Source organism: Carcharodon carcharias, chromosome 1, assembly GCF_017639515.1.
Source record: "Carcharodon carcharias isolate sCarCar2 chromosome 1, sCarCar2.pri, whole genome shotgun sequence".
Classification (NCBI taxonomy): domain Eukaryota; kingdom Metazoa; phylum Chordata; class Chondrichthyes; order Lamniformes; family Lamnidae; genus Carcharodon; species Carcharodon carcharias.
The window spans coordinates 113,070,822-113,098,081 of NC_054467.1; the positions used below are offsets into that span (position 1 = coordinate 113,070,822).

At 42.8% G+C, this 27,260-nt stretch overlaps 1 protein-coding gene across 1 annotated transcript in view; it reads left to right on the forward strand.

The window, feature by feature from the left end:
• The first annotated feature begins 1,772 nt into the window (after window positions 1–1,772).
• The window catches only part of LOC121274838 (cytoplasmic polyadenylation element-binding protein 2-like), a 137,254-nt gene continuing 111,766 nt past the window's right edge, over window positions 1,773–27,260 (forward strand). The window contains exons 1-2 of the mRNA XM_041182244.1: window positions 1,773–2,786; window positions 4,671–4,949. Coding sequence (XP_041038178.1) covers window positions 1,821–2,786; window positions 4,671–4,949 — 1,245 coding nt within the window. The 5' untranslated portion in view covers window positions 1,773–1,820. The remainder of the gene's footprint in view (window positions 2,787–4,670; window positions 4,950–27,260) is intronic.

The window sequence follows — 27,260 nt, forward strand, 5'->3', positions numbered from 1 at the left end:
ATGCACAACTAATTGAAAATATGGACATGTATTGTAGGAGACAGAGTCCTGGTTTATCTGCAACTCCAGGGTGACCACACAAAAAAACTATCCAGTCTAAAGCTAGGTAGATGGTAACACTATTAACAACCCTCTATACCTGGCTTGTCCAACCAGCAGCCGAGATTGGGTCGGATAGTGGCCTTGAAGTCATTCTATGTGGTCCCTGGAGCCAGTTTTCAAAATGCCGGTCACCAGTCAGACAGGTAAGTGTAAGATTTTGCAAGGAGCTGTTCCTCCAATCACAGGCCAGTCCTCTCCCATCTTTTCTGCTGATAGGCTCATTAAAGACAGCGGACCAGAGTGCTGGGGCTCGGGTGGGGACCAAAGTGCCGGGGAAGAGGGTGGCTGGCATGTGTGAGATTGAGTGAGTGTGCGCGGGAGTGAGAGAGTGTGGGTTTAAGTGTGTGTGGGAGTGAGAGCGCGAGTGTTTCTGCCTGATTCCCAGTCTCGGTTTTCTCATGCACCCTCACCACACACCAACATATACATACACAGGGTAAGGGTGAGTGAGTGATCACCCTGAGACTGAGAGTGAGCCTGACCCTCTCACACTCTGGTCATTGTTATTACTTACTCTTTTTTAACCTAACAATTTATTGCTTTGACATTGCTTTATTTTTGCTCAGCACTCGTTTCTTTTCTTAATACCTCATCTTCTTTTTGAAATTCAGTTTAATGATGTGCCAAAGTTTATCTTTCTGCAATGTGCTCCTCGGCCCCGTGAGTAAAGAGAAAAATGGAAATGTGCCACCCTCAAGTGAAAAGGTTGGACAAGCCTGCTCTTGGGGATTAGGGATGGGCAATAAATGCTGACCCAGCCAGCAATGCCCACATCCCGTAAGTGAATAAAAAATATGAAGAAACAACTCACGTAGATTTTTGGGCAATGTTCTAATTTTCATAGAATCATATTTATATCCATTATCCCAAATGCCACAACATGTATATATTTATATACACACACATCATGTGTACTTTTTGTGCATATTTTGTAAAATGTATAATAAATGATACCTTTAGCATTGGTACAGCTAAAACTACACAGAATTAGTTGCTCATAGTTGCTACCATCACCAACTTCCCCCTCCCCCCCACCCCCGGCACACAGACGGTTAAACCTCCCGTTGATTTGTTTTCCCACGGCGCGCGGTGAGTGCGCGCTCACACGTGATGTTGACGTCAATGCAAATTAAACGAGGGGCGTCTAGAAACAGCAGGGCAGGAAACATAAATGCGTGCGCGCGACGAGCAACAAAAAAAACGCGCGCGCACTGGGCAGGAGAATCTGCAAACAGCCGGTTGTGTGGTGGGGGAGGGGCTGAGGCAGGGACGGAGCGAGCGGTTCTGGTAGGGAGGGAGGAGGAGCGGGAGGGCGGGGAGTGAGACTGTGCACCTGAAACGGTTAATATATTATGGGATGTCCGGGTGAAAAATAAACCGAAAGCCTCTATGATCACCCCCTGTCGGTGTTAAAGAGGACACGGTGCATCCACACGCACAAACACACACTGTAAATGGGCAATTAAAGGTTGGCGATCACACCGACCACCCGTTTCCCGGGGGGGTGGTGGGGGGAAGGGAGGTGTTGTTTACCGATGTGCCAAACCGGTGTTGGCGGCGGTCTGTCCTACTGACACTCCTCCCTCCCAGGCTGTGACTGCCGGCGCCGCCTCCTCCTCCGCCTCTTTTTTTCCCCCCGCCACCACCCCCCCCCCCCCCCCCCTGTCAGTTCCCCTCCCTCCTTCCCCTGCCCGGCTCCACACGCCAGTCCTCCTATTATGCAGGATGATGACCTTCTGATGCCGGACAGGGCGACAGGCATCAGCATCATCACTGCCGCCACCGCCCCGGCTCCAGCCTCTGCCACCCGGCCGGTATCGGCACAACACCACCGCGGCTCCAGTAGCCAGGAGGAGGAGGGAGACACCACCGCCGCCGCCACCGCCACCACTCAGTGTCCGGACATCCTGACCAAACGGAGTCATCCTCCTCCTCCTCCTCAGCTCCGAGGCCGCCCCCAGCCTGCCAGCCCCGGAGAGGAGGAGGGAGGCGGGGACAGGGACAGACTCTCCTCCGCCGATGCCGCTTTGAAGTTTGCGGAGAGCAGCCAGCACCGCGGCGGCCACAAGCTGATGGAGTCTCCCGGTAACATGACGGCCGCTAATGGCGGCGGCGGCGGCGGGGGGATCGGGATGTTACCGGGACTCGGCGCCGGCTTTCAGCAGCAACAACAGCAACAGCAGCAGCTCCACCATCACCCGGACACTGGCGGAGGTGGAGGGGGCTCCGCCGGCGGCGGCAGCAGCAGCAGCAGCGGCGGCAGCAGTAACGGCTCCTCTCCGTCTCCGGTCGCCGCTCTCACCGGCTTCGGTACCGCCTGGTCCCCGGCTCCCGCCGCCCAGGTCAGCACCCCGCCCGGCTCCGGAGCTGCTGCTGCTGCCAATGCCCCCGGACTGTCGGCCAGCGGCCCGGGGATCTGCCCAGTGCCCAGCCCTGCTGAAGACAGCTTCTTCCACGGCATCCCGTCCATTAACGGCACGGTCCTCTTCCAGAGCTTCGCTGCCAACGCGGCCGGGATGAGCCAGGGTTACGGCGGCGGCGGTGGCACCTTCTCCCCTTTACCTCAGCAGCAGCAACAACAACAGCAGCAGCAGCAGAGCCGGCGGTCTCCTGTCGGCCTTCACCACCACCATCACCACCAGGCCGCCTTCCCTCACCAGAGGAACACCTACAGCCACCATCAGGTAAGGGCATGGAGATCACACCCGGCCACCCTCATCCTCTCCCCTAGCCGCCAGTGAGGCCGGCCGGCCGGCGCCCGGCCAGTGTCCCGGTGCTGGTCAATGTCCAGGGTAGTCTCCATATGTTTTTATCTGGAGATTTGATTCATATTTTATTTTGAATTTACTATTTAAAACAATCTCTTCTGATGTTGCCCCCCCCCCCCCCACCCCCTACTCCCCCCCCCCCCCCCCCCCCCTCCCGTCCCCGGTTGCCATGCTGTCTCCGGTGGCAGGTTGAACTTTCCTGCCGATGTGTAGGATCGGGACGGGGTTCCTCTCCTGTAAACTATTGGGGAGCAGTGAGGAAATCAGCAGGTCCGGGTGCGTTTTTTTTTCTCTGATTTTTTTTTAAATTATGGTGCAGAGTGCGAGTTGTCAACGCCTAGAGACGATTACGAGAAAAATCCCTCAGATCTCTCTGGCGTTCTGCAACCACACCTTAGCTGAAGTTAAGATGAACTGATTCCCAATTGTTATCCAAATATGTGCGCGAAAGACTAATTATTGTTTGCAGTTTAATAACTATATGCATTTTTCCAATCGCCAATTTTCGGTACGTTATAGAAAGATCTTGGGGATGTGGGGATGTTAACACACGGAGGGTGTTTCGTACTTACCTCAAAATAGATTAATTTGGGAAGAATAATTTACGTTCAATTCCGAACCAGTGAGTCAAATGAGTTAAATTTACTTCAGTTATATCGATGCAGTATTCAGCCTTATATTGCAGCATGTTGCATGAACAGAAGGGACATGATGCAGGGAGGTGGTAGCAGTGGAAAATTACTGTGCAGTTTACTGCATGTACAGACACAAGGTTTTCGGTTCTGTCTGGCCATTTGAAAAGGGAACAAGATTCTTTGCCAACACTGCATAAAATTGTAACTCGATTGCAATGAATCATATTATTTGACCATCTTCTGCTTGATAGATTCATGCTGCATAAAAGCATAGTGTGTTGAAGTTGAGATGGTAGGATTTTTTTTTATTACACAGAATGATTACAGTAAATGCAATTTATGCAATGCAGTGAGAGAAATAGCTAGACAATGGGGATCGGAAAAATCCTATTGCACAACAGCCAAAGAAACTCTTCAGTAGGCTAGTAGAAAATGAAGTAGGACTTTACTAGTGGGCAAGTCTTTTGGATTAGGTTTGGACTTTTTCCACGATGCCTGAATATGCTTCCAGTACTGTGCTACAGTGTTGTGGAACATCGTCTAGAGAAACATGGAATGGCACAGGTTATGTTAGACTTTATAGGGATGGCAAAGTATTTAAATTTAACCTGAATAGATTGAATTTCTTGGAAATGGCATTTTAATCCTTAATTAAATATGTGAACTGTATTTGAAGTAATTAATCAATATGTTAGTATGAGATCCAGAAACATTTTATATATGCTTAATCTTAGTTATATTACTATGATTTATACCTTCCTTCCTATTGCCCATTGTCCATTTGATGTGATTTCTTGAATCTTTTAAATAAGGAAATCACAAGATTTATAGCCTCCCAAAGAATGATTTTGGGGTATATTATTTTTCATGCAACTATCAGACCTGTGACATTGGTTCACTGCCCTGGGGACCTGAAAAAGCAATTTAATTTAATTGTAAAATTTACTACATGTTTTGTGTTGTTATAGAGGTCAAGGTTTTGATAAAATAACTAACGAACAAAGGTTCTGTCAGTGCACTAATTATTGAAGATGTTAACCATGGAGACTGAGCTTTTATCCAACTTGCGTTATGATTCTCCTACTCCTGAAATTAAAAATGTCTTATTGCTAAATGATGCATATGTGCATGTATATATTTATAATTTATGCTTTAATATTATCAGCCCATAATGAAACAGTCTCCATGGAACAGTCACCAGAGCAGTGGCTGGAGTGCAGGAGTGTCCTGGGGAGGCATGCAGACAAGGGATCACCGCAGAACTGGAGGTGTAGGAATGCCGACAACCATGAACCAAATCTCTCCACTGAAGAAACCTTTCTCCAGTAATATTATAGCACCGCCCAAATTTCCTCGTTCAGCCCCAACACTGCCACCAAAATCTTGGATTGAAGACAATGTTTTCAGGACGGACAACAATAGCAACACTCTGTTACCTTTACAGGTAAGAACAGGACGTGCTATTTTTTTGGCATGCAAATAGTCAAAAATAAAACTCAGCCTACTGTATTCCCTTGAAGAATAAGTTTCACCAGAAACAATTTAAAAATTTTGACAAACAATAATTTTCATTCTATCTTCATCCATCTACTACGTCATTTATTTGGACACTGTATGCCAATATTATTTTTGAAGAATTTTCAAGGAGGTTTAAGGAACTGAATTAAAATAAGAGGTATAATCATTAAATTGGAGCATTTTAGTGACGTTATGATTCCTGGTATCTGGTTTTTCTTGCCTTTTTGGGCTAATGTCTATGGCTGGTTTCCTGTTCCTTGTAAGACCATTAGTACTTATTGATGGTTAAAACCAGCAGAGCTCCACTAATGATAGACTGGGCAAATGCACTGGCCATTGTGGTGCTAAGCCATTCCGATGAAAAAAGCTGTAGGTTTGTTCTGACAGTCTGGGTTGAGGAATTGGCCCCAATTTGTGAGCTCGAATGGATATTGAGTGAGGATGAAATGAGCTACGATGCTGCAATGGATGAATAGTCATCCTGCTGATACTTAACGTCTAAACTTGCACATCAAGAATTTGATGGGCTGTACATAGTTGCATCACAGCAAGACTCAGTGGCTTTAGGAGAGAAGGCAAGAAATGAACTTAGATAACTGAACAAAACAGTGTGATCATTTTGGTAAGTTATTTATAATACAAGTCTAAAACCAAGAAGAGAGCCCTTTGTGTCTATTGTGGTGCTTCACTGACTGAACAGCAATGCAAAACTAATTTCTCTGTTCTGCCCTGCCCATTGTCTTGTACTTGAAAATACCGTCTGATGGAGTAATACTTCCTCTAAAGAGGAATTTTAGGTATTTTGTTAAAGATGTATATTTAATGTATCTAAATTTGTAGTTGTTAGAAGAAATTTAAAAGGCGTAAATGGAAACTGATTCTGTAACTGCGCTAGTGCAGTTTCTAACCCATGTCTTATTCAGTTGGTGCAGTGGCAGACATGGGTTCACTATACCGAGTCACTGTAGTCTGGTGTTGTCACTAAGATTCAATTAACGTGTAACATTGGATGGTGTTTTTTTGTCCGACAGAATTGTTTATACCAACTAGCAGTACAATTACATAAAAGTACATTGCAAAGCATACTTAATGTATTGAAATTAACACACTTTGGGAGGGAGGGGAGAAATCACATTAAAAGCCATTACTTGAGTACTGTACCATACAGTTCTTGAGTGGTGCACTTAATCACAAATTGTTCCAACCCTGTTTAGCCTTTAGAAATAAAATATTTTAAAACAAATAAGCACCAATGTTAAATTAAGACATAAATCTTTTTGTATAATAACTGTGGAGATCTGCAAATGGTCTTGCATATGTTTTCTGCTGCTTTTAACGATAGTATTGAATGTTGAAAATCTTGGTTTTTATGGAAGATATTTTGTGCAAAATCCATAATTTGTTGCATTCGTTCATGGTTTTGTGCATACAGATCTTGGGTTTCTATGTGGAAATGCAGTATAATTTAAAATTTCTAATGTTTCAGACTATACCAGATAGAAGCAGTTAGCCTGAAAAAGCAAAATACTTTTGGAGAATATATTTAAAATGTATTCTCTTTGTGGTAGTCTTCTTGCTTTGACATGAAATTGTGTCAAAGATTCATCTGGATCTGACCAGATCAGTCTTGGCAAGCAATTTGGTTTAATAATGTTGGTTGAAGAATGAATATTGACGAGGAATAGCTCCCCTGCTCTTCTTAAAATCATGCCATTAGATCGTTTACATCAGCTGGGAAGGCAGATGGGTCTTCAGTTTAACATCGCTTTGAAAGATGGCAACTCCAACATTGCAGCACTCTGTTAGAACTGCACTGGCGTGTGATCCCAGATTGTGTGCAGAAGTCTCAGGATTGGGCCTTCAACCCACACCCTCTGATACAGAGGCAGAAGTGCAACCACTGAGCGACATCTGTATGGTGAAAAGCTGAGGCCCCAGTACCAATTCTTTGGGGACACAACTAGTCACATCCTGCAAACTAGCATGAAGAATCTATTATCCCTGCTCTTTGCCTTCTACTTCCTTAACAATTCCCTACCCATGTTAATAAATTGCTTTCATTTTTATTAACAGTCTCTTATGTGGAACCTTATTGACTGCTGGAAGTTCATACAAATAGCATCCATAGACATTCCTTTATCTATCACATTGGTGACTTCCTCAAAACATTGAGCTGAGTTAGTAAGCCATGACTTCTTTGAGTTCCCACTGATTCTCTCCAGTTTGTCCAACTGTCCAGTTACTCTGACCCTGATGTCAAATTCTATTAACTTCCCCACAACAGATTTTTTGACTAATGGTCTACAGTTTCTTGGGTTTTCTCCCATCCTTTGTAAATAATGGAGTAACATTAGCACCTTTGCAATCCAGGAGGACAATACCTGAATCAGGAGAGTTTTGAAAGATCGTGTCATAGAAGATATTCCACAAGAAAAGCCTGTAGTCCATGGTTCTGTCAGTGAAGCAGCTACCTCCATTAGACAGTGCAGTTGGACAGCCTCCAAATGAGGGAGTATGTACATACACAAAACTGACTGAACAGCTTCAGGGTTTCAGCATTTTTGGCATTTCTGCAATTTTTCTCTTTTGGAATTTTTGGACTGTTGTTAATATGCCAACATTTTCTAAACTACTCATGGATTTTTCAAACTTTATAAAATTGGGATGTTACTTAAAACACTAATCTTGCAAATTATTGTGTTTGCTCAGTCTAAATTTATTAAAAAGCTAAATCACAGCATTCTGTTAGATTTAAAGTAGCCATTTAAAAAAAAAATGTAGGGTGCAGAAATTTTGAGTCAAGTTTAGAAAAGCATCTGTTTTATATTGAACCGTATCTGTTAATACATTCCTTCCTAACTTGTGCCACTTTTTCATTTTAAAAGCCTATAGGTGAAGCTGTCAATAATTGCTTCCTCCTCCTCAGTGACAATGCCTATTGCTAACCTCTGAAAGAAAATGAATGCTGTCCAATGTTATTACGAACGATTGCCAGATCATTATGAAATACATTAGGATTATTGTTTAAAAATACTAAAATTACTAAAATGAATCTTGTTATTTAAGCCTATATAAATAAATGCTAAAGGATGCTGAAATGTATTTTGTTCTTCTGTTGTATCAAAGTACATGGCCACAAGTATTCCAGTCAGTCTCAATTATAATAGAAAAATTGCAAGAATATAAAATTCTGGAAAATACAATTACGACTAATTAATGTCAATAATCTACCTTGTGTTATGTAAAATTGTGCAATATTGATATGAAATAAAGCATTGCCTGATATTTGTAGTAAGTGTGCTATAAATTGAGCTGTAATGACAACCATATTAGAATTAAGTATCACTTACCGCAAGTTGACATTTTGGCTGTGTGCTCAAAAGCAGTAATTTTTCTGCTTTCATGACCATTTTTGCACAGGTAAAATCTTTGCCTTGTTTGCATAAAATCAGAGCTTAATTTATTGAGTGATGATTAGAAGTTGTTTCCTCTGTTACTTACAATGCTGAACAGAGATCGGTTATATGCAGAAGGGGGATCTGGCAATATCTGGGAAATAGTTTACACCAGTCTGCCCAGGGTGGGCAGCTTCAATTTTCTCAGATGTGCTACATGTGAAAACTAGAGCACAGAATTGGTCCTGTGGTGACAGGTGATTGTTTTCATGAAGTTCAATCTCTGTTCAATGTGTGTCTAGTTCAATTCTGCTGCTAAGATGAGGAATAAAAAATGGGTACCACCTCATGAATCCCGGTTTCTGGAATCTGGTCTTTACAAGCGGCAGTACAACTGCTTTTAAAATAAACAAAATCCACTTTAGTGCTGCCAGCTTACTTTATTCTTTCATGGGACATGGGCGTCGCTGGCAAGGCCATCATTTGTTGCCCATCCCTAATTACCTTTGAACTGAGTGACTTGCTGGGCCATTTCAGTGGGCATTTAAGAGTCAGCCACGTTGTGTGGGTCTGGAGTCACATGTAGGCCAGACCAGGTAAGGATGGCAGATTTCCTTCCCTAAAGGATATTAATGAACCAGATGGGTTCTTACAACATTACTGAGACTAGCTTTCAATTACAGACTTTATGAGACAAATTTAAATTCTACCAGCTGCCATGGTGGGATTTGAACCAGTGTCCTTAGGGCTTTAGCCTGGGCCTCTGGATTACTAGTCCAGTGACATTACCATTATGCCACTGTGTCCTTATAATGGTGTAACTGGTGACAGCATAAAATTAACTTGCTGCACTGTAAGTACCTAATTTAAGAAAACTTTTTTATTGTTCTTGACTCTTCTCGGCAACTAGCCTCGACAAATCTAAAAGTTTTCTTTAGAGTTGAAGCCAGGAGCCATGGTAGTAGTACAGCATTTGGTTCAATATAAAAGTGACCTAACTGAATTTTGAGTGGCGTGAACAAACAAAACAGATTTTGTTATTAGTCTTGATGAAAGCTTTTCCTAGTTGTGGTTTCCATGGACTTCAGTTTTGTACAGGTAGCTGACTTCATGTCTGTTAATTCATTCCTCATCGCAGTGCAATCAAGTTAATTATATTGCTGTAGAACCAGTTGAAGCCAGTTGTCTAAGACAGTTGGTGAAAATGGGCACTGCATAATATTTGATGGTAATTTGTTACTCTTCTTTCCCCTAGAAACATAACAAAATATAGGGGGCAAAATATGTATGGTTAGAAATGACTTCAGCCAGGCAGAAAATTTTGGTTTGGGTTTAGCTACTTAAGTTAGATATTATTACCTAATCCTGATTGTACACTTGATCAATGACAAGCACAGAAATGCGATTTTGTCTGAAAAATGTTTTGGGCTTATGTGATCAGTTGAAGTAATTTTCTTTGGTTTAGATGTATGGTTGCAATGTAACAATGTTAGGTTGCATGTCACAAATGTGACCCTTTGCTTTTCTTATTACATGTGTTCAGTTTATGCTATTCAATCCATGCAACCTTCTAGTGATGTGATCTTTTGCAAGCCCACGCCTACAGTGATGTGACCTTTTTAGTCAAAGATCCATCCTTGGCACCCTCCTGGTTCTCATCCACATGTTTTCCCTTCAGCAGCGTTATCCCCAAATACATAGCTTCCTTCTGTATGCTTACAATTTCCAGAACTACCACTACCTCTCTTGACCTCTCTACTTTCTTTAAATTGCCAAAATGCTTGTCCAATGTTCAGTTCAGTACGAGCAGAAATTTCCTTTAACTAAATATTTGAAAGACTGAAGCCACTACCTTTGGTACCTGCTCCAAATTCCACTCCTTAGTCATTGACTCAATCTATCTCCTTGGCATCTGTTTGAGACTGAACCAAACATTCACAAATTTGGTATTATATTTGACCATATTATAAACCTCTGACCACTGATCCCTGCCATCATTGAGACAACAAGCTGTATTTCCATCTCTCTAACATTGCCTGGCTCCTCCCGTGCATCAGCTCTTCTGCCACCCTCATCCGTGTTTTTGTTGTCTCACGACTTGATTATTCCAAGGCACTACTGGTTGACCTCCAACATTTTACCTGACATAAAGTTGAGCTCCTCCAAAACTCTGCTTGCACCCTAACTTGCACAAAAACGTATTCATCCATCACCCTTGTGCTTGCTGACTTACACTGGCTCCTGGTTAAGTTGCAGCCATTACGAATCCGGGAAGATGAAAAGCTAGTCCCATGCCTAGCCAACAGCAAATCCAGAGTTTGTCTGGAAAAGAGCTGGTGAGGGTTTGTATGAATCACAAAAACAACTTTTATGTAGTGCCTTTAGTGTAAAAAAAATTGCAAGGTGTTTACAGGATTATAAAACAAAATATGACACCGAGCCATAGGACTTGCTCGCCACCTTCCCGGATTCATAACAGCCTCAATTTCGACCCACTTTCCCTATCTTGGGGGTTAAGGCCTGCTCATGTTCCAGACTCAGCACTAGCTGCAGGGCCTTCTGTTTTCTCACAGAGGGAGGATACATTTCCTGTCTAGGAATGGCTCAGTGATATTAGGCTTCTACCTCCAAGCAGAAAGCCAACAAGGAAATTCAGAAGGACAGGATAAGTCCCTGTGTCTTCCAAAAGTTTTAAAGTGGAGACTCTGGGAACTGTCCAGGTTGTGCCATATGATTTATGTGTTTAGTCTGTTGAGTAAAAATGTTGCAGGGAGAAGTAGTAAAAGAGAGAAATGTTGAGAAAAAAGACATTATTCTTTAGCAAAGAGAAATGTCTTTTTCACAATTTGGCTGTGCTTTTTACAATTCTATGCTATGTTTTCATATTCTTGAAATCTGCAATGTGGTGCTTTATGATTTTGTACTGATTATGAAAAAGCTTTTACTTTATGGTGTCACCAATGTAGTTTTATGGAGTAATTATTTATAGTTGAAGTTTTGCTATCAATCTACTGATTATTTTGTAGATGTGGAATTGAGATATGATTTTCAATTTATTGATTTAATAGCTGTTCAGTAATCAGAATTAGCTGCCATCAATAATGATGTAATTGCCAAAAACAAATTGCACAGCCTATGCTGAGTAAGCACATTATGCAATTTATTGGAAAGTTGCTGCCTACACACCCATCAGCTGAATCTCTAATTTCTAGCCAAAATTTGCTGAAAAGTAATTGACCCATATGTTAGACCCTCTATATGTCACTGCTGATAGTCAGATTGGGAAAGTTTGATTTTAATGCATTCTGTCTGTTCTGTCTTCTTGCCAGAATGAGGCAAATGGCATTGGAAAGTTGAGAATTGACAGCAACTGGATTAGTGCACTACCCAAAGTAAGCTATGGCACCATCTACCGCAATAACCTGTACATGAAACAACACCACATCTTTCAAATCCCAATTAGTGATGTAAATGTTTAGTTGAAAACTGTAAATGTTATCCATACATACTATTTAAAAAATAAATATGAAGAGCATTTCAATCAAAACATTCATATTCTTCCTTTGAGGCCAACGGTGATGGTCAAGAATTGCAGTTGTACTGGTGGGAAAATATGAGCAACATGCTAAAACCTGAATGAGATGTCTATCTAAGAAATACTTCTGTTATGCATTGGGGAGCAAGAAATTTATAAGTTCATGTTCGTAGTTTTTTGACGTGGAGCATAGAAATATTTTTATGATGAACAGAAAGAAGCTGACAAAAAGTGAGAGCAAAAGGATGAGAGAAATAAGAGACCGTTACACATGGGGAGGTGTGAGGTGATGCATTTTGGGTAGAAAACAAGACGTATCCACTCATGAAAGGAGTTGAAGGTTGAGGGGGAACAGAAATCTAGGGGTTCAAATATGTAGCTCCTTGAAAGTGAGAGCAGGAAGCTAAAGTCATAGAAAGGGCAAAGGAATGGTAAATTTTACAAGATTAAAGGAATAATTACTGTGGCTTAGCCAAAATTTTGCATAGAGTTGTGTGCAATGTTTTGGGTGTTTGGATTATAAAGGGAACATTAATGTTTTGGAGAGCATGCAGTGGGGGCGGAATTATAACTGGATTTTTTTGTGCAGGTGGTGACTGTGGCCCAGTGCCTGAAGTCGGGGCTGAGCCCGTCTCCACTGGCCTGGGAATTCACAACTGGACTTTACTATCGTCAGACAGTTAACTGCTTGAGCTCATGGCTCCCTCTCACATGTGGGAGGATGTCCAGCCTCCAGGCCTTTGTGACCAGTCAGATGGACGGCAGCTGTTCTGTTGCAGCAGGGCCATTGCTGAGACTGCAGGCTTTTCTTTTACCCGCCTCCCCACCAACGGGTGTTGGAGGAGGCAGATAGTGAGGTAAGTGAAATGATGTTGCAGGAGTCAGCCAGGCAAGCCCTGGTAAGGAGTGAGAGGGGTGGGTGGGACTGCAATTGGGTGACCAGGTTTGGGGGGACAATTGTGGGTGGTCATTCCATTGCCCCACCTACACCCACCTCTGTCCCACCCGATTTTACTCCCCCATTCCCCTTCCATCCGGCAGCCCACTTCCAGGTGTGGGGGTTGGGTGATAAAATTCTAGCCATGGTTATGAGGAGTGACAAGACTATTTCCAGTCAAGCAGTGTAGACTTAATTGAGATTTTGCAATTTGAACCGTTTTGTAAGCATTAATAGGGAAAGACCTTTCTCTGGAGAGGCCGTGCTGAGGAACCCATCCATTAAAATAGACTGTGTGTGGGGAGAGGTTAGGAGAAATGTCTTTATACAGAGAGTTGCTCTACTATAATATGTAGTTGTGGAAGAGACCATTACATCATTTTTAAGGTTAAAATGAAAAAAAATTAAAGCAGAGGAAAATATACGTGCTTTGGAAATGAGCAGAACATTGGCCAGACTTCTGTTGTAATAATGACAGTGACACTGTCAGTGTTCGTTGTTACTACTTCTCTGAAATTGACAGCAATGTCCTAAGTCTGCACAATGCAGAATAAAGCAGAATTCCAGAGGTTACTGTCAATGCTTCTCCATTGGTTGTGCAATTGAAGTTCCCACAGGCTGCAATTAATCAGAAATCACTGACTTGACTGGAACTTTGCCTTTTATGCTATTAGTCTGATTGTGAAAATCCTTTTAAAAGTCACACCTTGTTGAATGTGGTGTAATGGGGTTTTTAATGACATACTAAGTTCAGAATTTCTTTTGAATAACCTCTCTGGTTCTGAAAAATTAATCTTTTATTTGTGGGATGTCAAATTTCTCTATTATAAAACCCCACTTATTTTTTAAAGTTTGTTTGATATTTCAGCTTTAATCTTAGCCCAATCTTTATTTTTCCCTCTATGAAATAATATTCAAAAGTAAAGGATAACTTCCTGCTTTTCTGTCTGTGTGATGGGTGCTTAGCCTGCATAATGACATCACTGTCACTGGATGGCTAGAGATCCCCTTGGCTTGGTGCCAGATTTAAATTTGGTTTGGGAAAGGTGAAATCCACTCTGCAAGATTGCTAGATCTTTGTGGGCAGCTTTCTTTGAGGTCACTAGCAAGCATCACTTCACTGCTAACATCATTTGGATCACTGACATTTTTTAAAAATTGGCTTAACAAAGAACCAGCACAAACATTGGCTGTAAACTCTTAGGGTTCTATTTTGTTCTGGTTAAATATTTCATATATTTTATTAGTTTTAAAATTGCTTTTCCACATCATCTGGCAATGAGTGCTCTATTACCGCTGAGTCTCTTTCCAAATCTGTGATAACCTTTTATCCCATTTATAGCGTAATACGTCACATGTATTCCCACTTTACATCTCTCAGCATAAAATTTTATTTGCCTACCTAATTGTGTAAATGATCTTTATATCTGTACAAGCTTTTAGCTGCTTCTTCTGTCTCTTACTCTTCCTTAATATCAGCAAATTTGACAAGCTTACAGTTGGTTTAAACATCGAGGGCTACATAAAAAAAGGGTTAACATTTGCACCTTAGTTCCCAGTTGACCTGACTCCACAGTAAAAACTGTCCATAATTCAATGCTATATTTGTAAAATAGATTGGAAATTAAAGTCTGAGCATTGACTCCTGCAGAAATACACTCAACACATTCCAACTTAATAGTACTCTTGAGTGCTCTGCTCCCTATTGGTGGATAAAGTCTTGTGAAATGCCTTTTAGTTTATCAGTCGTCTTTGATACAGAACTTGACAAAAGTTTTCTGATACTTCATGTAAATCATGTCACTACCTACTTTGTAACATCCTCAAAATCATCAAGGACGTTTGCTAGATAGGACCTTCTACTGAAATAACAAACTAGATGTAAAATATAGCATTTTTCTGCTATAGCTTCTGAGTACTCCTATTGCCTTAATGTAATATTTTTCATTACCAACATTTTTGTGGCCTTTTTTGCTGACATTGCAAGTGTGTTGCAATTGGGCGTTAAACAATGGGCTGTTGGTGTTGTGAACCATGGTCCAATGGGAACTGACTTGAGAATATTGAACTTTATTTTTTATGTTAGACCCTTAAAAAGACAGCTCATTCATTTTGGTCATTGGACACAGTTCCTAAAGTTGGAAACAAATGCTTATGTGAGTACATATTAGGCTATTTTTTAATTATTCAGATTGAACAAAATGTCAACCATGTGATTTGCTACTAAGTATTCAATTCTATAATCTATGGATTTACATTGCCGCTTGTTAAAGAACTAGCATCAAATGGAAGTTGCTCTTGGAACATGTGAATAGAGCAATTAAGGCAGAGTGGGTGTAATTTTTTGTTATTCATTCTTGAGTTGTGAGCATTGCTGAGCCTTTATTGCTCTACTCTAATTTTCCTTGAGCAGGTGGTGATGGTGAGCTGCCGCCTTGAAACATTGGAGTCCATATTCTCAGGGTTTTGACCCAGCAGCAGTGAAGGAATGGAGATGCAGTTCCAAGGCAGGACGGTGTGTGGCTTGGAGAGGAATTTGCTGGTGGTGTTCATGTGTTCCTGCTGCCCTTGTTATCCTAGGTGGTAGAGACTGCATTTGGAAGGTACTGTAGAAGGAGGCTTGGCAAGTTGGTACATGAATCTCTTAAATGGTGCACACTGCTGCCACTGTTCATCAGTGGTGGAGGGCTTCGCTTTTTAAAGTGGTGGATGGGGTGCCGATCAATCTGGCTGCTTTGTCTTAAACTTGAATGTTGTTGGAGCTGCTCTCCTTCAGGCAAGTGGAGTGCATTCCATCATAGTCCTGACTTATGCATTGTAGATGGACAGGCTTTAGGGAGTCGGAGATGAATTACTCGCCACAGGATTCCCAGCCTCTGATCTCTTATAGCCACAGTATTTCTATGGCTGGTCTGGTTAAGTGAATTTCCAGATGAAAATTCTATTCAGTTCATAACTCAGATCTATCAACCATGTGTATCATTTTTGATTTCTGCATATAGTTCTACTCAGTTTGCAGCAACAGTTCAGATTTGTGACAGTGTGCAAGGAAGGGACTTTGTAGTTTGGGTTTGAATCCAACCAGATTGATGGCATGAAAGCCTGCTCTCTGTCTCTCTGGTGGTTTACATGTTAACATACACAGTGAGATGTGAAGTGAGCTTGGATTTAACTGCAAGCCCAGTAGTTGTATGTCTGAAGCACAATATTACTGGCAATTTGGCAAAATGTTGAAATAAAGAATACTGCTTTAGGACTTTCAAAATGTTTGCACTGGTGTACAGTAGGACACCACTTAAGGCAGATTACTGAATGGGATGGAAAGTTATTTTTGGTTGTTTTTTAGTACCATAAATTTGAGAATTGTTGAAAAAGAGACTTTTTTGTTGAAACTTGTCGTCAAACTTTACTATATTAATACACAGAGCCTTATTCTTTGCAGACAGAAAGAACATGTACATACATTGCTCCTGTTTCAGCTAACAAAATAAGCGACAGCCATTCACTGGTTCATTCCTCAGGGCAATACCTTGACCAATCAGAGTCAAGCTGCCTGGTTTAAATTTCAAAAATGCTTGGCAGTTAACTGTCAGTCACCATTAACTGATGTATTCTCCATGGTGATGCCTCTACTAGTCAGAGTCCACTTGCCAATCAACACTCTACTCATACAGTATAAACTGTAGTTCCCTTTACATTTGTACTCTTGTGAATTGTCCTGATAAGTATTGCTGAATAAAAAACTTATTTGTCAAAGCTTTTCATCTTGCACTTAAGTTCTGTACTACCAAACGACTATTTGACATAAATTTAGTGAGCAGGTTTCTTTGTTCAGTATTTCTAGCAATATCATAGTTGTGTTCTTAAAGAAACTGAAAATAATAAAGTGAAAATAGCACAGGCATACCTGAAAATGAGATTCCAACCTGTTGAAGCTGCAACACTGCTATATACTAAACAGCAAAAGAATGCATCTTATAGACAGGGCTAAATGATCTCTCAACCTAAGCTCCGATCAAAGTTCTGCAGTCCTGCCACACCCAGTCATGAATGATAGTGGACCATTGGTTGCTTACTGTGAAGAGGAGGCTCCATGAATATCCCCATCTTTAATGATGGCAGAGCCCAGCACCTGAGTACAAATGACAATGTTGAAGTGTCCACAACCATCTTCAGCTAATTGTATAGAGTGAATGACCCTCCTTGGCTGCCTCCTGAGGTCCCCACTAGGTACCAGTCTTAAACCAATTCAATTCATTGTAAATGTTATCATAAAATTGCTGAGCTCACTGAACACAGCAAAGGCTACTGTTCTTGACAACATCCTGGCTGGGGTGCTGAACATTTGGGCTCCAGAATTAGCCACACCTCTAACTAAGTTGTTCCAGTGCAGCTACATTGCTGGCATCTGCCCAAATATGTCCTGTTCACAAAGCAGGGATTAATCCAATCTAGCCAGTTACCCTCCTACAAACCTACTCTCAATCATCAGCATAGCAATGGAAAGAGTTATCAACAGTGCTATAAAGCAGCACTTACTCACCAATAGCCATTACATTGATGCTCAGTGGGTTCTGGAAGGACCATTCAACTCCAGACCTCATTAAAACCTTGGTCCAAACGTGGATAAAAGATCTGAATTCTAGAGGTGAGATGAGAGTGACTGCCCTTGACATCAAGGCAACTTTTGACTGAGTGTGACACCTCGCAAAACTGAACAAAAGTGAAGTTATTGGGGACTGGGGGGAAAGTCTTTAGTGGTTGGAGCCATACCTAACAAAGGAAGATGGTGGTGACAGTTGGAGGCCAATTACCTCCGCTCCAAAGCATTGCTACTGGAATTCCTCAGGGTAGCATTCTCATCCGGCTATCTTTAGTTGCTTCGCTGATTTGCTTCAGATCCGAAATTGCCTCATTGCCAATAGGTAACTGTCTCTGTCTTCCTTAACCGAGGTTTTCCACCCACGGTCGTTGACAGGGCCCTCAACTGTGTTCGGCCCATCTCCTGCGCATCCGCCCTCACGCCTTCTCCTCCCTCCCAGAAACATGATAGGATCCCCCTTGTCCTCACTTATCACCCCACCAGCCTCCGCATTCAAAGGATTATCCTCTGCCATTTTCGCCAACTCCAGCATGATGCCACCACCAAACACATCTTCCCTTCACCCCCCCCGGGTGGCATTCCATAAGGATCGTTCCCTTCGGGACACCTTGGTCCACTCCTCCATCACCCCCTACTCGTCAACCCCCACCTATGGCACCTCCCCATGCCCACGCAAAAGATGCAACACTTGCCCCTTCACTTCCTCTCTCCTCATCGACCAAGCGCCCAAACACTCCTTTCAAGTGAAGCAGCATTTCACTTGCATTTCCCCTAACTTAGTCTGCTGCATTCGTTTCCCCGCAATGCGATCTCTTCATTGGAGAGACCAAACGTAAACTGGGCGACCGCTTTGCAGTACACCTGCGGTCTGTCTGCAAGAATGACCCAAACCTCCCTGTCGCTTGCCATTTTAACACTCCACCCTGCTCTCTTGCCCACATGTCTGTCCTTGGCTTGCTGCATTGTTCCAGTGAAGCCCAGCGCAAACTGAAGGAACAGCACCTCATCTTCCGACTAGGCACTTTACAGCCTTCCGGATTGAATATTGATTTCAACAACTTTAGATTTTGAACTCCCTCCTCCATCCCCAACCCCTTTCCGTTTCTTCCCCCTTCCTTTTGTTTTTTCCAATAATTTATATAGATTTTTCTTTTCCCACCTATTTCCATTATTTTTTCCCACCTATTTCCATTATTTTTAAATCTATATCTTTTATGCCCTGCTACTCTTTCCACCCCACCCCCACTAGAGCTGTACCTTGAGTGTCCTGCCATCCATTCTTAATTAGCACATTCGTTTAGATAATATCACCACCTTCAATACCTCTTTGTTCTTCTGTCCGTGACATCTTTTGATTATCTGCTCCTATCACTGCTTGCTTGTCCCTACATCCACACCTCCACCCCCCCCCCCCCCAACTCCTCTCCCTCCCACCACCTTAAACAAGTTTATATTTCACCCCTCTCCTAATATTCACTCAGTTCTGTTGGAGGGTCATGAGGACTCGAAACGTCAACACTTTTCTCCGCCGATGCTGCCAGACCTGCTGAGTTTTTCCAGGTAATTCTGTTTTTGAACTGTCTCTGACAATGCTATTTGGTGTAATAACCCTGTTGATAAAAACTTTCAGCTTGCTGTGCACAATACCAGTATGTGGTTAGAAATTCCTGTGAAATGACATCCCTTGCTGACTTAGTATTTAAATGTATTGCATTACAAAGTTCGGTCATTGGTCTATGCTGAGTTAATTAGCCCAGCTGCAGGGGAGCTGCAATTCATCTTGGCTATCTTGAGGTGTGAAGGGGAAAAATGATCCCCATTGTAAGTGCTATTTAGTATTCAGCAATAAATGCTGGTTGTGTAAGTACAGGATTGAGTTTGTTGTGTCCAGACATGGTTAACTAACCAGTCAGCACCTAACTGTCTAGACCTGCACATGAAGTAAAGTTATTTTGGACCATCGAGATGTGGAGGCATACCCCACTAGAATTTCCTTCCTTAAAGAGATGAAAGGTGGGAGTAAGATGATGAAATTGATGCAGCTGTACTGAAGATCCTGATAAGGTATGCTTGGACTCTTGCTGAGAGTCATGACTGATCATCTGCCAGTGTGAGGGAATTGAATTTAAAGGGTCAACTTGCTTAGTGAAGGCTGTCACTGGGCTGTGATATACTAAGCCAATAGAATCATCATTTTCAAAATAATTTGATTGCATAGCGATGGTTGTTTACAATGAAACCTGGTTTGATTTGCATGTGAAAACATATGCACACTTGATAACAAGCATCAGAGAGCAAAGTTTTATAGTGCTTCTGCCTGTATGAATGTAGTTTTGTATATCTTCTGATGTTACTCAATAGTGAAGAAGAGCAACAGAGGCATTGCCAACTAATTATTCTGGGGAAAGTGTTACAGGAATTAAGTATGACACTTGCAATCTCCTGTAGCATTGCACACAGGGAGTCAAGTCCAAATGCAGTATTTAGTCAGGTAGAGATGAATAATGGAATCCAGATGAAGATGGGTGACCAGGGCCATCTCTCAGTGAAAAGAGGGTGCAAAGTGAGGGAAACGAAAAGAGAGATCATAAGAGAAGGAAATGGTGGCCATAGATGGGATGGGTGCAAAGCTTAACTGCTGCTCTTGATGGGTGGGAATGGTGGCCCAAATGCTCCTGGGTGAGGGGAAGAAGAGAAATCTTAATGAGAGTTCTTGTGGAAGGGAAATGGTGTCTGCATGTATGGTTGAAAGGGCTGTTTTCTGTGAGCTGGCCAGGATGAATAACAGTTGGTGGGGAAATTCTGCTTGGGAATCATAATGTTGCTTGCTGGTTGGGAAGTATGCTGAAATTCTACTCAGAGGGTAGAAATTATACTTCAGTGGGGGAGAGAAAGTGCCTCAATTATTGGGTGTAGGAGTGAGTGGAAATGGGGGTTCTATTCAAGGGGGTGGGGGGGGGGTGCGTGTGATCCCCAGGGCTGCATTCACTGAATGGTGGAGCGTTTGGAATACTAATCTGTTTTGGGGGAACTATATTGCACCAGTGGAGTGGTGGTCAGGTTGTTGTTTCACTGAGTGATGAAGTGGGGAGCTCAAGAAGGCAAATCCATCTTGATCTGAAAAAATAGAAGCTATTGCTCAAGTTCTGTTTCATGAAGTAAAGGTGGATTATTGACTGGATGAGTAGGGAATGCTGAGTTTTTACACTTTTATTACATTGGGGTGCAGAAATCACGATGAGGACTAGCAGGAGATCTCTGCAGGGTCTTATTATTTCTCAATTTGTAGTACAATAAAACAACTTTGTTTGGAGGCTCGAATGAATAGGACGTGCAAGTCTGTTTAACAGTGGGGGCAGTGAAGGGGTTTGTGGGGAGCTGTCTCTCGAATGCTTGAGCCTTTGGTGCATCAAAATGGATTCAGCTTCTTGCGGGTAGGGTCACAGTAGTTGTTTCTTCATGTTTGGGATTCCAGACCATCTTTGGAAAAGAAACATATTTGGAGGCCTCAGGATAGAGGAGGTAAAAAGATTAATTTTTGATGCAGTGAGCGACTTTTTCATACAGACCTGCTGCTGTAATGCCACCAAATGGATAGGTAGTGAAGCTACATGCTTACAGACATGCAGATTCTACTCAAATTATATTTTGCACTTTGAGTTTGGCACCCATGTTATGTGACAGATATTTATCATTTATAATAGTAAAGTTCCAACTGGTATCCTGGTTATGGAAAATTACAAAGATAGACCAGGAAAACAAGTTCTCAATTGGGGGAAGGTCAATTTTATTAAGTTAAGATTGGACTGGAAACAACTACTTGAAGATAAATCAGTGTCAGGTCAGGAAGCAGTGAAGGTTCCTGAAGAAAGAGAGTGTGATTCCCAAACCTCGAACCCCATGTATTTCAAGGAGATTACAAGGTAGGATAAGGCAGAAAAGGGAAGCTTATATCATACCGAGAGTTCAATGCCAATGTTCCCTCTAACTTCTGTTTGCTCTGTGCGACCTGCTTATTTTTATTAATTCACGGGTTGTGGGCTTCGCTGGCTGGGCCAGCATTTATTGCCCACCCCTAGCTGCCCTTGAGAAGGTGGTAGTGAGCTGTCTTCTTGAACTGCTGCAGTCCATGTGGTGTAGATACACCCAGTTAGGAGGGGAGTTCCAGATCTTGACCCAGTGACATTGAAGGAATGGCGATATGTTTCCAAGTCAGGATGGTGAGTGACTTGGAGGGGAACTTCCAGGTGGTGGTGTTCCCATCTACCTGCTGCACTTGTCCTTCTAGATGGTAGTGGTTATGGGTTTGGAAGGTGCTGTCCAAGGAGCCTTGGTGAATTCCTACAGTGCATCTTGTAGATGGTACATATTGCTTCTACTGTGCGTCGGTGGTGAAGGGAGTGAATGTTGGTGGATGTGGTGCCAATCAAGCGGGCTGCTTTGTCCTGGACGGTGTCCAGCTTCTTCAGTGTTGTGGGAGCTGCACTCATCCAGGCAAGTGGGGAGTATTCCATCACACTCCTGCCTTGCAGATGGTGGGACAGGCTTTGGGGAATCAGGAGGTGAGTTACTCGTCGCACGACTCCTAGCCTCTGACCTGCTCTTGTAGCCACAGTATTTATAAGGTTAATCCAGTTCAGTTTCTGGTCCATGGTAACCCCCAGGATGTTGATAGTGGTGAATTCAGTGATGGTAATGCTATTGAACATCAAGGGGCGATGGTTGGATTCTCTCATGTTGGAGTTGGTCATTGCCTGACACTTGCGTGGTGCGAGTGTTACTTGCCACTTGTCAGCCCATTCTTGCTTCATTTGGACATAGACTGCTTCAGTATCTGAGGAGTCGTGAAAGGTGCTGAATATTGTGTAGTCATCAGCAAACATCCCTACTTCTAACCTTACGATGGAAGGAAGGTCATTGATGAGCAGCTGAAGGTGGTTGGACCTTTCCCATTTAGTATGGTGGTAGTGCCACACAACACGATGGAGGGTATCCTTAGTGTGAAGGCGGGACTTCACAAGGACTGTGCGGAGGTCACTCCTACCGATACTGTCATGGACAGGTTGCTGAGGATGAGGTCAAGTATGTTTTTCCCCTTTTGGTTCCTTCACCACCTGCCACAGACCCAGCCTGGCAGCTATGTCATTTAGGACTACTAACTCCCCCACCCAGAGTATATTCTGTGCCCTTGCCACCCTCAATGCTTCCTCCAAGTGGTGTTCAACATGGAGGAGCACTGATTCATCAGCTTTGGGAGGGCCATGAGACTTCATGGGGTCCGGAGTCATTGTTGAGGACTGCCAGAGCATTAACCTGTTGTCATTTCTGGTGCCTAGGTCGAAGCTGTCTGGTTTCATTCCTGTTTTGTGACTTTGTAGCGGTTTGTTATAACTGGCTTGCTAGGCCATTTCAGAGTTAACCACATTTCTGAGCATGTAGGCCAGACCAGGTAAGGACGTTAGTGAACCAGATGGGACAACAATCCACAATGGTTTCATGGTCATCATTCGACTTTTAATTCCAGATTTTTATTGAATTCAAATTCCACCATCTGGTGTGGCAGGATTCGAACCCTGGGTCTCTGGATTACTTGTCCAGCGACAATACCACTACACCACCCCCTTGCACTGCATGGTTCTTTTAAGATTCTTGTGTTACTGCGCATGAAGACATCATAAAGGGGACATTGCTTTGAATGCAGCCTGTTTGCTCCCTGCGCAGCTCATTCCTGATTGCTGTGCAGCTTAGAAGGAGCATTCTACAAAAAGCCTGGAGGAGTATAGAAAGTGCGGGGATGAAACTTAAATGGAAATTAGGAAAACAATGAGGGCATGAAAAAAATATTGGTAAGTAAAATCAAGGCAAGCCCAAAATGTTTTTAGAGCAGGACAATAACCAAGGAAAGAGTAGGGCCAAGTTGAAACCTGAAAGGTAAAATCTGTGTGTGGGCCTGGTTCTTGATGAATAATTTGCATCAGTCTTTACAAAAGAAGGGGAGGAAGCGAACATTATATTTGAGGAGGAGAGGGGTATGCAATGTTAGATGGGATATAGTGAGAGACGAAAAATTAATTATTCCTTAGACAACACCTTCCAAACAACTACTACCATCTAGAAGGACAAGGGCAACAAATGCATGGGAGTGCCACTACCTGGAAGCTCCCCTCCAAGCCACACAACATCCTGCTTTGGAAATGCATTGCTGTTCCTTCACTATCGCTGGGTCAAAACCTTGGAACACCCTCCCTAACAGCACTTGTGGGTATATCTACCCACATGGACTGCAGCGGTTCAAGAAGGCAGCTCACCACCACCTTCCCAAGGACAATTAGGGATGGGCAATAAATGCTGGCCTAGCCAGCGATGCCCACCTCCTATAAATATATTTAAAATATTAAGTGGTTTAGGATCTTTGAAAATAGATAAACCGCCAAGCCTAGGTGAAGTGATCACAGGCTGTAAAGGGGAGCAAGGGAGGAAATAGCACAGGTTCTGACCATCATTTTCCAACCCTCTCTGGCTACAGACATGGCACTGGTGGTCTGCTAACATTGTACTGTTGTTTAAAAAGGAAGGAAGAGATGGACCAAGTAATTACAGACTAGTCACCTTAACTTAATTTGTAGGTAAATTATTGAAAAAAGTTTTGAGCGCTGTATCAATCATTATTTAGAAAGGCACAGATTAATCAAGGAGAGTTGAAATGGATTTATTTAAGGAAGTAAAAGCAAAGAAAATGCTGAAAATGCTCAGCAGGTCAGGCAGTGCCTGTGGCGAGGGAAAAAGAGTTAATGTTTCAGGTTAATGATCTTTTATCAGATTGTTAGGGGATGTTACATCTGACTAACTTGATTAAATTTTTTGAGGAGTTAACAAGGAGCGTAGTTGAGGGTAATGCCTTTGCAGTTTACGTGGAGGTTAGCAAGGCTTTTGACAGGTCCCACATAAAAGGTTGTGGATCCAAAAGAACAACAAAAACAACCTGTTTTCAAGGTACTATATAAATGTTATAAAATGGTGCTTCACAGTGATATAAAACTAAATATAATGTCAAGCTTCATCAAAGACGGAGGTTTTAAGGAGCATCTTAAAGGAAGAAGGAGAAGTAAATGGGGTTAGGTAGGTAGGTCAGGTGTTTCCCGTGTTAGTACAGACTTGATGGGCTGAAGAGCCTCTTCTGCACTCTGATTCTGTGATTCTGAAGTGGAGAGGTTTAGGGAGGGGCTTCCAGAGCTTGGGGCCTAAGCAGTTCAAAGCATGGCCACCAATGTTGGAACAATTAAATTCAAGGATGGTCAAGAGATCAGAATTAGAGGAGCGCAGAGACCTGAGGGCTGTAGGGCTGGAGGAGATTATAGAGATGAGGGACCAGGCGATGGTGGATTTGAAAACCAAGGATGAGAATTTTAAAATCGAGACATTGTTTAACCAACGTAGGCCAGCAGGAACAGGGTGGTGGGTGAATAGGATTTGGTGCAAGTTAGGAATTGGGCAGCAGAGTTTTGGTTAACCTCGAGTTAGCAGAGGGTAGATTATGGGAGGGTGGCTAGGTATGCATTAGAATAGTCAAGTCTGGAATAACAAAGGCATAGATGAGAGTCTCAGTAGCAGAAAAATTGTGGCAAAGGGGAGTTGGGCAATACTATGGAGGTGGAAATGAGTAATCTTAGGAAAGGAGTGGATATGTAGTTGAAAATTCGTATCTGGGTCAGATGTGAGCAGTGTGGTTCAGCCTCAGACAATTGCCAAGTGGAAGGACTCTGTCAGGTTGCTAAGGAGGGGAGTTTGCAATGGGGGCTGAAGAAAATGGCTTTGGTCTTACTGATAGTTAATTGGAGAAAATATCTTTTCATCCAATAATGGATGTCGGACAAGCAGTCTGCAATTCAGAGACAATGGAGTGATCGAGAGGCTGATAGGTAAAGCTGGATATCATCAGTGCACTTCTGGAAACTGAAGTGCTTTCAGCTGAGGGTCAGCTTTAGATGAGAAATGGGGGCCAAGGATAGATCCTTAGGAGATGCTAGAGGTAACGATCCTGACTTGGGAATATATCACTGCTCCTTCACTGGGTCAAAATCCTGGAACACTCTTTCTAACAGTGCTGTGGGTGTACCTGCACCACATGGACTGCAGTGGTTCAAGAAGGCAGCTCACCACCACCACCTTCTCAAGGGCAACTAGGGATGGGCAGTAAATGCTGGCTCAGCCAGTGAAGCCTACACCCCATGAATGAATGAAAAAACAGTTCTGGAGTGGGAGAAGAAGCTGTTGCTGGCAATTCTCTGGCTACAATTATGTAGATAAGAATGAACCCGAGTGAGTGCGCCTCACCCACCTGAACAAGGTGCCAGTGAAGAGGCTTTGGAGGAGGATAGTTTGATCAGCCATCTTGAAGGCTGCTGGCTTGCTGAGAAGGATAAGCAGGGATAGTTTGCCTTTGTTACAGTCACACAGGATGCCATTTATGACTTTGGTATGAGAAATGGGGCAGTAGTTTGCAAGGATGGCCGGATTAAACATATTTTTTTGCGCAGAGGGTTGATGATGGCAGAATTAAGGAGAGGGAGAGAGAACTGTTAACTATTTGGCTAACATGGAGGAAAAGCTGGGTGGTCAACAGTTTGGTCACCGTTTTAGTCACTGGGTTGAGGGAGCAAGAGGTAGGCCTCATGGACAAGATGAGCTCAGAGAAAGGATGAGGGGAAATAGGAAAACAAGAGTAAGATGCTAGTTCAAGGCTAAAGCAGTGTGGAACTTTAGAGGAAACTTGGTCATTTGGGCTAGTGGAAGGGAGGGGCATAGCAGAGGCACCTGGTTTTAGACTTCGTAATTACTAAGATCATGAGCTCCTTGCACTTATTGTTGCAGGTATTGTAAGGAGACTGTGGAGAAAGGCTTAAGAAGACGGTTTGCAGTAGAAAAAAGAAGCTAGAGGTTATCTATACATTTCAAGATGATCCTGGAATAGTGAGCAGTTTTGGTAGATGAGAACAGGACCCGACAGTGCTTTATGTGGTCCAAACAGATCTAGACTATATGGCTCAATCAGTTATCCACCATATTCTTTCAAGTCTGCATCCCTTGGACTTAAGGGAGTGGAGATGAGGTCTCTAACAGGGGGAATAACTGAGGTGAGAAAATGTAAAAGTTTTAATGGGGACAAGGACATTGAAGGTAGGGGTTTGGCTGAGCAGGTTGATAACTGCAGAAATGTTGTGGCGAATGGAGGCTAAAGGCTGGACAGTTTGTCAAGTTGAAAGTTGGATCAAAAATCGTCTGAGTGGTAGGAAGCAAAGAGTAATGGTCAACACGTGTTTCTGTGACTGGAAGGTTCCATTGGGGTTCCACAGGGCTGTTGCTTTTCGTGGTATATCTCAATGATTTAAACATGAATGTAGAGGCATTATTTCAATGTTTACAGATGACACAAAAACTGGCTGTGCGCTTTATAGTGAGGAAGAAAACTCTACTGCAGGAAGGTATTAATGGACTGGTCAGGTGGACAGTAAAGTGGCGGCTATGGCTCAGTTGATAACACTCTTAGCTCTGAGTCAGAAAGATGTGGGTTCAGGTCCCATTCCAAAAATTTGAACACAAAAATATCTAGCTTGATGCATTGGTTTAGTACTGAGTGAATGCTGCTCTTATTTGAGGTGCTGTGTTTCAAATAAGATGCAAAACTGAGGCTTCGACTATTGTCTCAGGTGGACAAAAAAGATCCCACGGCACCATTTTGAAGAAGCACAGAGGAGTTAGCCCCAGTG